Source organism: Rhodnius prolixus, unplaced genomic scaffold, assembly GCF_049639745.1.
Source record: "Rhodnius prolixus isolate KJV_2025 unplaced genomic scaffold, Rpr scaffold_2, whole genome shotgun sequence".
Lineage (NCBI taxonomy): Eukaryota > Metazoa > Arthropoda > Insecta > Hemiptera > Reduviidae > Rhodnius > Rhodnius prolixus.
In genome coordinates this window covers 10,148,308-10,160,771 of record NW_027411592.1, presented here as the reverse complement: position 1 = coordinate 10,160,771, position 12,464 = coordinate 10,148,308, and the positions used below count along the sequence as shown (strand labels likewise).

The window sequence follows — 12,464 nt, the reverse complement described above, 5'->3', positions numbered from 1 at the left end:
GATAAAAAAAAAACCAAGAGAACTAGCTAAATTCTATTTGGATTAGAATAGTTTTTAATTGGTAAAATCCTCAAAAATTTCTGCCGAAACTTAATGACTATTACATTAATAAAAATATATTCTGTCAGTAGAAACTATTTTAATTTGCTGAAACTTCAGTCGCTCAATGTGACGTTTTGTTAGAAAACTTTCAAGTATAGTTGCTGAATTTTTCTGATTTTAAAATATTACTAGCTGCTGACTTCTATTTCTTCTTACTAATGTATGTTCAGATTAAGTATTGAATTAATACATTTCTTCATGATTTAGTGGATTATTACCGCAGCTAACAAAACACTCTGCGATTTCTGAAGGATATTAATGTTTTTAATTCAATGTAACAATAGACACTTTACTACGCGAGGTCACTTTTAAAATACAAACTTATAGAAATCGGTATTTTACAAAAGTTTGATAGCAGTAAAAATAACAGTAGTATTTGATAATAGTAACAATTTAGGAAGGAGTAGGTTAGGCAGTGTGAATGTGTGTGTGAAAGAGGTGTAGGGGGGCCAATGCCGGGGCAGGGGTGGCAAACTTTTGTCTTCTTGTCTCGCAGGACGTCTTCCTGCACTTTCTCGGGAGCCACTGCTTTCTAGGACGGGTGGGTCTGTGTCGGGATTGGCACCCTGGCACGCGTATGAATGGGTTGCGTAAATGTAAATAGATTTAGGATTGTAAATGAGTGAGAGGAATATAGAGTACTCCACTCAATGTATATATAGGAATATAACTATTAGGATGAATGTATTTATTAGGATGATTGTATTTATTAGGATGATTGTATTTATTAGGATGATTGTATTTATTAGGATGATTGTATTTATTAGGACGAATGTAATTAATAAGATGAGTATATGAGTGTATATATAAATGTGTAAATAGGTTTTTTTAAAAATTTAGGTTAGATCTCTATGGGGTGCGAGGAATATCGAGTACTCCACCCCAACATTAGTTGGTTAGGTTAGAAGAAAATAGGAGTTAGGCCAACCGTTAGGTTTGGATCGATCAGATTGACTAGGTTAGGCTGTGTAGTAAAGTGTCTATTCTACAGTATAGTTTAGGTGCAAAGGACCCTTGTTGTTGCGCACCTTACAAAAACCCCAAAACAAACAAAATCATAAATTTTTAACGGAAAATTTAGTACACTTTTACATTTACATTTTACATTTTATCATATTTCTTAATGAAAATTGTTTTCCGGAAGATTTTATGTTTTTAATTTTCAATGAAAAGTTTTAAGTTTTTCTTCCACAGAGTATGAATAATTATTTTTTACAAATCAGAAAATACGTATTATCTTAGGAAAGAGAGAGACGAATTAAAAAAAAATTGCGAACAAAGAAGCATAGGTAAAAGTTATCTCATTTAACCAATTAACCTTTTAATTCTAATATGAAACTTAGTTATACTTTTTAAATATATTTTTTGCTCTGACAGAATCTCTGAATGTGATAAAATGTTTGATCAGTTTAAATCATCTAAATTTGAAACTATACCTAAGTGAATGCAGTTTCCAATTTTCGTGGGCACTACAACAAACAGATGCATTTATAACCTACGAGTACGTACATATGTATATCTTATCCCAAACGTAGAAAAACAGCAATGTAGTATACACTCAACCTGAGAATACTGATTCATTATACTGAAATCAGCAACCTGATTAAGTATTAAAGAAGAACAGTAAACTAGTTTCATAGTTTACTTCAACTTAAATGCATATAGACTTCAAATTTGGAGGTGGTAGCTTCTTATAATTGAACGTTTCATGTCCTAATCAATCGAAATGTTTCTATTTTGGTTTTTATTTGTCCATAAGTTGTTGAACTTCTTCTTCACAATGATGTTCTTTCGATTCGTTTTGCACAGCATGATTCTTATACTGCTTCAAATGAATTCCTGAAAATAAAAAAAGCCAATGAATTCTTAAAATGAGTCTAAAGGAATTCACTGTTGTCTTTTGGTAGTTTATTGCATTAAGTAATCTGCCCATTTTAATTTTAAAAGTAATTGATCTCTTCAAAAGCTGGTGATAATAAAAACTATTTTCATTCTTTAATAAGTTTCAACTGAAATGCTTTATACAAGATTATATTTGCAGGTTTTATTTTGTTTCTATAGAAATATGTTTGATAAGAAGAATACCTTTAACGTAATTTTTGTCGAGAGGAAAATCGTAAGGATTTTTGGTGAATAACCAAAACTAACATATGCTTAGCGGTGCTTCTCAGCAACTACCGGTCGCAGCGCAAAAGAAATAGAAAAAAAGCTTAAATCTTTCTTGAAAAAATAGTCTTTATTTTCACTTCAATGTTTTCTACATTCACTTATCGCTAAAATATACTAATTTGATCAAATTTCTTGATAACAATGCTGTAATTATGTATTGCAGAAGCGAAGTAAGAGATTGTCGCGTAAATGGGTGGTGCCTCTTTTTTTTCCACAAATCCTCAATATCATAATAAAAACTGTTTCGATTTCTTTAAATTTATAAACATAATTTAAAATAATGTAAATCAATTAATTGATCATTATTAATATCATTACCAAATAATGAGTGTTCAGTATCAGATTCACAGAATTGCTTCTGGTCACATCCAGCGGATTTCCACACTTTCGATGTGTTGTCAGACACATTAGCCAGTAATAACTGTTGACCGCTTTTTTCCAATTTTCTCGACAGTAATATGATGTTCTGAAAAGTAACAGCATAATTTATACTTTAATTTGAAATGAATTCTGGTTCGTCTGTTTTTTTAATTAACCTTCAGGCATCACTGAATCGATAATGCTCCGGATTGCTCTCACATCTATTCTTAAAACTTTACTGTCTTAAGCACTGCACCATGTACTTGATCTTTATTTTGTGATAGCCATAAAAAAAAAACTTATTAGCTTTTGACTAAAAAAGGTTTTGGAAAAATAAAACCTACCTTTGCGACAGTATAATCAGTTCCATTTACATTAGAACAGTCTATTAAAACTGGCATCTGATTGCCATCTTCCGAAAGGGTTTTTTTCATGACTAGAGTACTCAGATAATCCGCCGAAGGAAAATACAAATCACTTGGCGGGGTGATGGTTACATATACACCGTTACAACACTGCGAGAAAAATAATTCAATTATTTACACTTAATAATACAAATTCTGTTATATTTTAAAATTTGAAATATTTAATTATTTGAACTTTAAGAAATTTCATCAAATAATTACTAAAACAAGATACAGCAGTTTCTAATACATTATCAAATCTCACAAAAGATATTTCTTATTTTGATATTTAATCTCGAAAGATAGAATTTAAATATCGAAATATTCCTTCAGCATTATTTATTTTCTATAAACTGCAATTTTCAAATAAAAATTTGAACACTCGAAGCCCCTTTAACTTTTTAACATTTCAGTTTCACTTTGGAATCAAATGAAATTATTTTTCATTAACTTTCATAGGTTAGAGATTGCCAGTTTGTTGAATCATGTTCTCAAGCCTATCTTATCTAATAGACATGACTGTTTCTATCAAACTAACGCACATTAACGTTTACTCCTTATAGTGATTTTGGTTCAAGTAGGTCTCATAATGATGAGAGTGTAGTGCTGAGGATTTGTTTGGAATAGACTAGAAAACTGAATATTTCTAGCCCCACTTCTTCATAATGAATTGCCTAAAATGTGGGCAACTCATGCGTGATTTGTAAAATGTCAATTCAATTAACTCATCCAAATTATTCAGAATGATCGCAATCATAATCGACGTTATTAAGATCTTAATATTTATTTTTGAAAAGCAAGAAATTCTAAGTTTTAATTGTTTCAATTGTATATAACCTTTTCAAAAAAATTTTTTTTTTAATTTACCTTTATTGTTTCTACTGTTATATCTGGTCTGGCCCACTTGTAAATTAAATAGAATAAACTTATTATTACGCCAATCACCATACCGATTTCAATTCCTAGACCTAAACATCCCACAAGAGTACAGAGAAGTATAATGAAATCCAGTCCTGAAATATAAAACCATAAAGGGGCAGAATGTTTTGATCAGTTTGTCTATTATATAAAAATGTATTATTTTACTTACGGTGGGATTTATAGAGAGGTCGGAAAATTTCCGAATCGATAAGAACTACTACGGCAACTATTAAAACAGCAGCTAATGTTGCCCTAGGGATAAGATGAAAGTATGGCCCAAGAAAATTCAATGCTAACAGAGTAATTATAGCTAAAAAAAAAAAAAAAATGCTTAAAATATTAAATTTATTATCTGTTTAAATCGCAACTTTTAACATGATTTTTGATTAGTAAATGCAATAAAAAGTGAGTACCACATTCAATGAGATATTTACATTTCAAAGGTATGTTAGAACTTGTTTAACAATTTTTAACGTCCAAGGTACCGATTCTGAAGGGAGCGTAAGTGGGTTGACAAAGTCCAGGACCAAATCTCTGGCGAATTTAGTTTAAAGAAAAGGAGATGGCTTTGCATGTTTGTGGTTTAACCAAGCCTTGGAATGTGCCGACAGACGATTGGGGCTCCAAACGGTTAACAATTTATTTAATAGCTCATTCAGCTACTAATAGTGGATAATGTAATTATTATATAATTAACCAGATAGGTAGAACGCTAAATTTTTTAGAGGCATTGACAAGAAGGGGCAGCATTTAAAGTGACAGTTAAGTGAATCTGGACAAACGAAATAAATATCGAGTAAATATGTATCGAGTGAAGTCAAAAAACTGTTGTTATTAGGAACTTACTTTCCAAACGATTCATAGATTAATTTATCACTAATCAGTAGATGCTAATATCTTAGAGCATGAAATTCAGAGAAGTTGTAAACAGAACAGAACAGGGCGATTGCAAACAGAATCCCCGCGATCTTCAAAAACACTTAAGAAGCCCATTATTGATTTGAAGATCTTCTACTATGAGCAAAATAAATAAAACGATTATACGATGTAGACAAAGAACTCATGTTGAATTCAAAAATATGCATAAGAATGTTGACAGAGTAAGTCTTGAAAAAATTAGTAGATGTTCAATAACATTTATAGAATGAGCTGCAATAACACAAGAGGAGGAGATAATCCATTGTTTAGCTCAAAAACTAGGCAATCCTTGGTGCCTAGCTGCAGGAATAATTGGAAAAACTGCCGGCTATTGCTATGAGAGAAAAAAATGTAAATATATCGAAATAAATATTTAAATTATGATTTCTAAAAACAGAAATAAGACTTAAAACTAAGAAAATGAACATAAGAATATATTTGTTAATATCTGTCCTAGGATACCTGAATATAAACAGGCAAAAGGCGTTCTCACTCCACTAGCGCTGATCACAGCACTTCTGGTGAAGGCACCACAAGTTGGCATCGATTGGAAAAATGATCCAAATATGTTACATAAGGCTAAAGATAACATCTCTTGTGTGGCATCCACCTTACCAACGGCTGGAATTCCATATTTCATAAAATTTACATAAAAATAATAATAAGAAAATAGTAAATAAAGTCATGTATTTTATACGAGTAGTTCCAAATTGACGGTTCATAAAAAAAAATCTGAATTTAGTTAAGATTTACACAATTCAATTTCATACATAAGTTTTTAGAAACAGAAATTAGGAACGAAATACTCTCACGACTTTCTCTTATTGCAATTAATAAGTTACAAAATTATCTTCTAACTAGATATTTTAATAAATGTTTCGTTTCTAATTCTCTCAAATTTGCATATTTCCAAGCACTTTTACTGATCATTAGAATTAGAGAATAACCCGAATTTCCGGACCCTGGTAGCCATAAACATTTTAATTATGATCTTTCGGCGATTTTTTCTTTTCAAGTTTTTTTTTAACCTCCATGCTCGTTTCTGGTACAACGGGCAGGTGCAGTGTACTGGTTATGAGCGTAGAATTGTAAGTAAGAAGTCCCCAATTCTGATTTTAACTAAAAAGATTTTATTTATTAAAAACAATTTAATAGTAAAATATATGCTTCCACACCTAATTGGTATTAAAACTAAAATTGCCTCAAATCATTTCGTCACTTTCTCCTTATTTCTGGGAAAGAGAAGGGCAATGATAAAGAGTTAAGACATTAATCATCTTTATTATGAAACATCGCAGAAATTTATGTGAATGTCAAAGAATATGTACATTTTTATTACACAATAGTGTAAACATAAATATTAAGTACAGCCAGCGAGTCGGTATCAAACTGTGTAAAATTATTATCTCAGTTTTAATTATACTTTATGTAACGTTGTGTTAAAAAAAAACTTCTATTAATAACACTGGTAGTAAATTAGAATTCACAAAGATCCTTTTAATCCCTATACATGTCCCTGAGTATATATTTGTAATTTTACATCTCTACAAGGTCGACGAACTTAATATTTTATTTAAAACAGATTTTAATTTCTTAGTTATCTGGGTGGTTATTGTTACCTGTGCCAAGTAGCCACAATTAAAGGCAAGGCCCACCAAGTTTACGTGGATTATTTGCAACTGCGTTTGTTTTCAAGAAAATAAAAAAAAAAGTAAGAAAAGTAAATCCACCAGGTAGAATGATTGTTCCTTAAATGAATTACGGATTCTTTGGTGATAGTCACATAATTCTGGGGAACACACTCGTAATTTCCGGTGGGATTTGCTTTAAAAAAGATTTTATTGGAGCAAAAAGTGAGAATTTATTACATCTCGATAGCTTTTCTTTTTCATAGCAAAGTAAAAATAATTAGGTATGTGGAACAATCAATTAGGAGGACAGATTATTTATTTACAAATCAATGATAAAGATAAACAGAATTTAAGCAAAAGAAAAAAAAAAAACTTACCGAAAACTTTTGCAATGGCGACATTGGCTAAAACTGATACAATTGGAACAATCAAATATCCTGATCCAAGTTCAGAAACCATTTCCAAAAAGCCATAAGTCTGGTTTCCAATCTGAGTGGAAAAAGGTGGTAATTTGAATTCAGGTACACCACTCTCAACATGTTCTGAAATAGTAGAATCATTTATTCATCACTGAATTACATTCATAAATTTATTTTCTGAAGATTGTATTAGTAATTTAGAATCGTACTTCCTGAAGAATAGTAACGATAATGAAGACTAATTTCTAAATAACTGAAATTACACATATTACACACAAACAAACTCAAAAAGAAAAGTCAGCCATTTAGGATATTTGTATTTATTTTGTAGTAAAGCTATAATTATGTATGTGCTAGAATTTTTCAGACTAGTTCCCAATCACATATTTCAGATATCTACTAACACGATCTCATTAATCTGCAGGCTCAATAAGAATTTTCCATTCATATTAGAGGATTATGTACTCTTCAAATCGTTAGTTCAATCGTTAACAACTTCTCTATCAAAATCGTTACAGTATCTTAGATATATTATTTTTTTTTTTTTAACAGTCTCCAGCTGTTAAAACAACACGTACTTCTAGGTTAAATGCAAGGGAAAGATACCCTCTATATATGTAGCTAAGTTTGGGTTCAAAGCAGTAGTATTCAGGACGGCCATCTCATGAGTTTGATTCAATTTTATATACGAGTATTTATGACTTTCTTCTTAAATTGTTCGGTCAGCCGCCACTTCCATTCAGTGGAGAGGTAAAAAGAAAATGTAGGACATTGTCGTAAAAACTCAAAGATCATGCGCGCCCAGCCGAATGAGTTTTTGCTTACTTTTCTTAAAAATCCAGCTAAGAATCACTAATATAACTATTGTAAGAAATGGTAATACTGGTGAAGTCCTGGCCAAGGTAGTCTAAAAGCTTGATCAACCGCCTTTCTCGGATTGGTTTCACCAATAAGACTATGTTTGGATTATGCGCAAAGCGCACGTAGCCGAGCGATTAGAGGCGAGACCTGTATGTATTATGGTACTGGGTTCTATTCCCTGTCTAGGCCTTTGATTTTATTTAATGGTTAATATGAGAACTTAATAGAAACTAAGTTTGCTAGTCGCCTGCGACCACGATTCCTAATTGGTGGTTGGACGTACAGCCTGAAAAAAAATAGGCATTATTTTACTAGTTTGTGGAATATCTTGAATTAAAAAAAGAATAACTCACAAACTTATTCCCGATGACATTTCTTTAAATTCCGTTCTTTAACGCCAGGTAAAAACAAAAAATAAAGCTTTGGTCAGTCGCATACCAGTTTTGTTCCAGTAAGTAAGCTCACATCCGGTCTTATAAAGAAAAAAATTGAAGAATTTAATGGCTATTGAACCTTTTTTAACTTTAATTGAACCCATCCTACAAGTTCAAATTAAGCTCCATATATATCTATCATTTGTGTCGGTCCACAGCACCTTTCTTAACAACAGCCAGTAACTTGCCATTTGTCAGCTTTCATAACAAGTTCAATAAATGAAATTTGTTTACTGCATTCCATTTATTGCCTAAAGTTATTTTTCCCCTGCAAAGCAAATAAACATTCATTTTTCAGATTCAATAACTTGCAAATGAATAAAGTGAACTTACTTGTTGTTATGAATGGCGGATTAAGTCCATCTTTCTCATACAGCAAGCTGATTAGTGAGCATATAAATACTACAGCAGCATTTCTTGAAGTTGACAGAAACCAAAATGTGTTCTTTAACAATTGCTTTTTTGGAAAATTCTCTGGTAACTTGATATCTTTTAAATGCTAGGTAATGTTTAATTTAAAATTGTTAATTTCCAAATAATTATATATTTCGTTTAATATATGATAAATGAATAAATAACTTACTTTCAAGAACATTAAGGCAATTAAGCAAGAAATCCCTAACGCAGTATCGCCTAGCCTAATTGAAACAGCATGATAAATTAGTTGGCGTACATTATCTATGAATCCTAATGATTTAAAATGCAGTCCTAATAGACTTTTTAGTTGAGCTACAATTACAATTATTGAGGTAGCTGTAGTAAAGCCTGACATTACTGGTGCAGAGATAAAGCAAACTAAAAATCCTAAAAATAGTTAAATGAATTAAAAATGTTGCATATTGAATAAATTGCCAATTCGGCAGCTAATTTTACTTTCTTGCTACAGTTGTGGAGAGTATTGTAAAAAGTCAATGCCGGAAATATCCGTCTAGAGATCTCCTGTGTCAGAAAAAAAGATTTTTAATAAAATGATTTGTGTGCGAACAAAATACTTAAAAAAAAAAAAAAAATATATATATATATATAGGAATCAGAAACTTTCTTTTTTGATTACGTTCTGCCAGGAAACCTAGCATTACTGATCATTTTTATTATTTTGTGATTTTATCTTGTAATAAAATTATGTAGGTTTTGTTACACCATAAAGAAGGGTCAAATATGTTTATAAAATTCTCATTTTAATGAATATTCCAACACAAACTGAGAGTATCGCTTTACTGAACTAATATTTCGCTTATTTGAGCTTTTATAAAAATCGATTCCAACTATTTTCTATATATAAAGAATACAAAAACGCACACGTAGATCAATAACTTTTATACAAATAATTTTTATATTTAGTCTCTGAGAATGAATAGGGCCGGTTCTTTCTAAAGTTTCATTTCAGTGCACTGTGCAGTTCAACAATTTGGGTGTTACTAACGACTAAAGACATGTTTCTAAATTCAGAGTCTGAAATATTATTTGAATAGCGCTCACACCAATACTTTCTGTTGCTGCTCATAGAGCAATGTGTTAACATTTCCGTGATTTAGTTTCCACCGGAAATGCTTTTATGTTTTCAGACCTTTCATCAAAAAAAGTATTTGTACAAAAAGTCTGATTGACATTAACATATAAGATATTAGTGTGTAAATCAAAAAACCAAAAAAAAATTTTCAACTTTTATTTGGAACACGGTGGGCTCAAGAGAATAATAATAGAGAATGTTAATGCTTCTTTTACTGCTACTTTACTCTCTCAAAATTTTACAGGCAGTAAATATTCCAAATGGCAAAATTTTTCTTGATTAAATGTCTGAATTACAAGAATTTTTTTTCCGTTTTTTTTTTTATTTTTATCGAACACATTCAGGCGAGTTTCTTTTAATTTCGACTTTTTATCTCTGAAAAATTACGTTTACGATTGCAATAAAATTTTAGTTTCCGATACAAGAAAAAGCACGAGTTTTTCTCAGCAAGCTAGTAAATTCACTGCTTTCTTTCCAGGTGGTACAAAAATCTAAAAATTGAACAAAAAGTTTGAGATCCGTGTGCAAATAATGGGTCATCATATATTAGTAGGAAAAATTACTTGACGGAAAGGGCAATTTCCCTTTTAACATTTTACTTTTATTGCCTATTTACTCATTAACCACAAATGCAATTTTTTTGAAAGTTATTACGCTACCAAAAATAAATTTAATCATTGTATAATTAGTATATTTTTTCTATTCCTTCACAGTATAAAAATCTTCGTTGTACTACGAAAACTTACAATAAGAACTCTATCTATGGTAGATTACAGTAATCTACCTATTTATCACTAGAAAAAAATAGACCAGAAGAAGTTTTGTCACTTAAACAGCAAAAAATTACATTAATAGAAGGTTGCGTGTAAAGTAGCGACACTAGAATTTGTTATAATACTTTATTATGGAAGTAATATAAATCTTACCTAAATGCAAGAAACCCAAAATTAGTTCTATGATTCCGCATAAAAAGCAGAGTAAAATTACAAAATCAACATTAAGACTGTGAGTAAATTGATATGTTAATAGTGCCATTAGAGATGTCGGTCCAATAACAACCTCTTTTATTGTTCCAAAAAATACATAAATAAGGCAACCCATAAAAGCTGAATTTAAGCCATACTGAAAACAATAAGTATTTAGTTAAAAGTTGGTAATAAAAGATCGATAATTATTATGAAAAAGTCTTACTTGGGGTGATAAGCCAGCCAAAGCAGCGTAAGCAATACTCTGCGGAATCATTGTTAAACTGATTGTGATACCGGCGATTAAATCGCATAATGCATCCTCTTTGGTGTATTTGCAAATCCATCCACAAATTGGTAAACGTTTTGTTAAGAAACTATTTACACGTCGCCTCCATTTAGAATACTGTTGCATTCGTTCCGTTGGAGCCATAAGCGTGGGTAAGTTACTTTTCTTTTCAGTTTTAAATCAAATGCGTGAAGTAAAAGGTTGGTACATGAATATTTTCCAAGAACGAAGAAATTCACTTCAGAACTCACATTGAAAAATGCACTATAATATCAATGGAATAGACGAGTCGCCATCTTATCTACCTTATCATCAACCAGAATAGTCTAAGTTAAGCTACTATTTACATGTAAATGGTGTAATTACCTATATTAATACATATACCATAAACTTGTTATATGAATAAACAGGTAGATTACTTTTGAAATATTTCCATGGAAAAAAAGGAGTTTAAGGTCTTTTAAATTATCTCATTTTACTATTCCTTTATACGTGTTTTAATATAATTTTATTGAAATATTATTACCTCTTATTCACCTTAAGATATAGAATTGCGAATGTGCAGATTTCTGATTTTGTTTTATACAGGGAAATATACGTTTAAAGTACTGCTATCCAAATTTGTATTTGTGTATGTTCATCTTTATTCTGCAAAACTAAAAAAAAACTAAATAGATTGAGATAAATATCACGACATTGAAGAGTCATTTAACCGAATTGATTATTCAATTTATTACTTAACTTTATTTTCATTTAACTCAATTACGTAAATCTATGCCTTATATTTGAAAAGTTTTCCGCAGAATTAATGAAGGCCAATGCTTTACATTAATTAATACAGTTCTAATAATTCTATCAAGAATTAATCAATTTTGACGTGAAAATTTTGAATTTAATGAAAAGAGAACTATCGAAAAAGGAATGTCACTTTGTTTTAATTTTCTCTTAAGCAGAAGAAAGCGGTTTATTTTAAACTTTCTGCGTACATTTCTGTTCAATCATTTTTCACGGAAAATGATTTTAGAAGAGTTTTAGAAAAAAAAATCACGATAAATCCTTCTAATGTTCCACTTATTATGGCCATATTAATGCCTGTACAATGTAGATGTTATCAATTAAAAAGTATTCCCCACATTCGGAAGTAAACCAGTTACCGGAAGGGCATCTTTACCGACTGTGTTTTCTTCAATTTTAACCTTTTTTTTATCATTAATTTTTTTTTTGTTTAATGAAAAATAAAAAAAATATTTCATGGGGTTGGTGGCGGACCGGAATTTCGCGATTCTGTGAAAAAAAATTGTTCGATTGTGTCGCATAGTAATGGAGAATTTTCCAATATTTATATCAACTGGACATCACAGAAATTACTAGTCTAAAAAAATAAACTTCCCCAATCCCCCCAAAAAAGTAATTTTTGAATCACATTAACAATAAAACAACTAAAATAAAAGAAATAAAATACAAATTCAGTCAAAAATGTT

At 30.5% G+C, this 12,464-nt stretch overlaps 1 protein-coding gene across 1 annotated transcript; it reads right to left on the bottom strand.

Annotated features, from left to right (window-relative positions):
- Positions 1-19: 19 nt before the first annotated feature.
- Positions 20-12,349, bottom strand: LOC141450405 (sodium-independent sulfate anion transporter-like). Its single transcript, XM_074120805.1, has 11 exons — positions 10,921-12,349; positions 10,656-10,851; positions 8,803-9,023; positions 8,553-8,718; positions 6,883-7,047; positions 5,337-5,495; positions 4,126-4,266; positions 3,903-4,048; positions 2,976-3,146; positions 2,590-2,737; positions 20-1,941 (listed from the first exon to the last, which is right to left on the bottom strand). Exons 1-11 carry the CDS (start codon positions 11,125-11,127, stop codon positions 1,847-1,849), a joined length of 1,815 nt encoding a protein of 604 aa, XP_073976906.1. The 5' UTR covers positions 11,128-12,349; the 3' UTR covers positions 20-1,846.
- Between the last annotated feature and the right edge of the window lie 115 nt (positions 12,350-12,464).